This window comes from Bipolaris zeicola (assembly GCF_000523435.1).
Source record: "Bipolaris zeicola 26-R-13 unplaced genomic scaffold scaffold_634, whole genome shotgun sequence".
Taxonomy (NCBI): Eukaryota; Fungi; Ascomycota; class Dothideomycetes; order Pleosporales; family Pleosporaceae; genus Bipolaris; species Bipolaris zeicola.
The window spans coordinates 1-2788 of record NW_006912683.1 but is presented as its reverse complement, the minus strand read 5'-3'; the positions used below and the strand labels follow the sequence as shown (position 1 = coordinate 2788).

Below are 2788 nucleotides of genomic sequence, written 5' to 3'. Positions count from 1 at the left end.
ATTTGGAACATTCAGATACTTCACACTCCCAGCCACACTACGACCACCATGCTAACTACCGGTGCTAGCGCAGGCCTGCTACCCCATCCGAAAGCTCTCTCGGCACTAGACTCATCGTCCTGCGGACCATAGTTTTTATCGAGTACATCTTTCGCAGTCCTCGGTGCCCGGCTATTCCCTTGTATGTTTTCAGGCTTCAAACAAATAACCTCTGTATAAATGCTCCTGGTAGATACGTCTCTAGTGACTGGAACTGTGGGGTAGAACATCATAATATCCACAATGGGGAAGTTGAGTGCCAAATCATACTCAGTTGTGGAGTAGATCCTGTTTCCCCAGCTCCTGCTCAGATTTCGGTCGCCACAAGTCGGTACTGTAGCGCCTTCCGGGTATGAGGTTACATTGACACCCCTGTCCCATCTCCAGACGCGGTCTTCAGCGGAGGTATTAAGAGCGAGAGCGTCTGTAAATATGGTTAAAATGACCCCCCCCCATTACGATAGACCTATAAACTTACCCATGGTAACAGGTTCAGTCAGCATGCCTTCGCATTCAGGAGGCATAGTGTTTTGAATAGCGGTGCATGCGGGGTACCTATCAGTACTCCATACACCAAGGCCTTGACCCGCGTACCACCTTTCCAGTGCCGCAACACAATCTTCTCCTAGCATCGTCTTGCAATCCCCATTATCTTGCTGCGACCTCTCCAACACTTCTCTACTCCACGTCATATTCCCAGTCCGGTGGTCCTGCAACGGAATATAGTTGTGGCACAGGCCGATATGGTCGCCCAGACGCTCCATGTCTGTGTCTTCAGTATCAAGCCATAGAACAGTTTGCGTTTGGTTTTCACTGGACATGACACCATCGCTATCATATGCAGGCCCAATGCGGGATGAGATCTTCCAAGTGGCCGTATCGTCTCTTGAGATAGTCACACCATCGTTGGCCCCAAGATAGGCAAATTTTATAGCCGTTGTATTATGGGTGACAGAAGCATAGTATGCGAGGCCTCCAGAGAGATCGTCGCATGTCAACGACTGAGAGCCGGAGTTGGAAGAGGATTGAGCATGGGATGTCGTTGCTAGCAAAGAAGCCAGTACTGAGTATTTCACATGGTGCGACATGTTAAAAGCCACCGTGCAGGGCTCATTCAGTTTTTCCAAATCACCTTCATGATCAGACCTTCTTTTATACAATGCTCTCTTATGCCTAACGCCCTCTTAGAGTCAACTGATGTCAACACTAATCGATGACATCACGTTTCCGCCACTGTTAGGCGTCCGGCTTCAACCTCCAACAACAAGCTTGTTGGAGAAACTCCTAAAATATCACATCTTCTAATCAAAGTGGGATCATGGCATCGCTTGGAGGAAGGATCGTGCGAGCCCGCCAAACAGAAACATGGGCCACTACCTTGCCAAGGCTATGATGGACTAGATCTACATAAGCCTTGCAGTTTCGGTCACACCACCCAACAAGGCCCCAGCCGAGATCCGGAAAGTACGGCACACTCGATGCACGCAATGTTAATCTATGTTGAACATTCAAAACTCTCTTTTCTCATCGGGCCACAATATCTCTGCCTAAGCTAAAATTGGCGTATTTCTCCTCCCACACCTACGTGTCTTTCTCATACAAGTGAAGTAAAGCGATGCGATAATAGTTATCCTAAAGACTATTTAGCCCGTTTTCATAACCTACTAGTTCTTCAACCTAAAAGCAGCTCCTAAAGAGCCGCCTGTTGTTGGCCAGGACTAGGCTCGTCGTTGGTATAGGCGGTATACGAAACATACAAGACGAAAAAGCCGGCCAATTAAGCTTGCACGCAAGCTAGCACAGGACCTAGAGGCCTTGCAACGATAGTTGACATAGTTAACAGAGCTTATAGACTTCCTCGGTATACAGGATGAGGATCTGTACAATATAGAGGAGACTAGCATCTAGATTAGCATTTCGAAGAGGCAGGCTCTCTATACGCAACATGGACGCAACGTCCTTATCCCAACGTCTAATAATTAAGCAACTATTATTCTTGTAGAGTGTATTTCCGCGCCTAGCTCTAAAATAGCACCTGCGATTATCGTTAACGGTACATCAATTCTCGATTATTAAGCAATTGATCCTCCTAAAGATTACTTCATTAATAATACACTCTTAGGCTATACGATAGATCTAACAGCTTTGCATTAAATTTAGCATTTTAGGAAACAAACAGAGACTCGTGCGAAAGAACTATAGAGGCTTCTATTATCTGACGGCCATAGATGTTATACCACACGAGAACATTTAGAGTACTATGAACTCTATTGCATACCCGCCGCTTTATTCCCCCTATGTACGACGCACCTTCCACAGCTACTAGATACAGGCTGTTCATAACAATAAGAATAGTATTATTAAAGGATGCTCAACCAGGCGGCAGGTATAGACACTCAAGAGATCACAGAGGATGACTTTTTTCCTACTCTTGATAAGATACGACATTAGATGTTGACCTACAATACAATACGAAGTAGTAAGCAACGTACAAGACATGCCCAATAGGTTTCAGAATTCATATCTACTACCTTTACTCGTTTCAGTATATCATCTACGTACTTCGATTTCTATAGTGTATCTAAGAGAGAAGTATCTAGGTATTGCTTTTACTCTTCACTTTCTTGAAAAACCTGCTATCTTTTCTATTATGCTGTAACGTACCTCACGGCTTGGCCGGACACACGGCTTGGCCGGACACTTTTGCCAAGACCCCACCAAAACCACCACATTATGGCCCAAAACAGCC

General features: G+C 45.6%; 1 protein-coding gene across 1 annotated transcript; it reads right to left on the bottom strand.

Annotated features, from left to right (window-relative positions):
• Positions 1-20: 20 nt before the first annotated feature.
• On the bottom strand, positions 21-1127 carry COCCADRAFT_10471 (uncharacterized protein; the record flags this gene model as incomplete). The annotated part of the gene is made up of 2 exons (XM_007720769.1): positions 21-463; positions 518-1127. 2 exons carry the CDS (start codon positions 1125-1127, stop codon positions 21-23), a joined length of 1053 nt encoding a protein of 350 aa, XP_007718959.1.
• Between the last annotated feature and the right edge of the window lie 1661 nt (positions 1128-2788).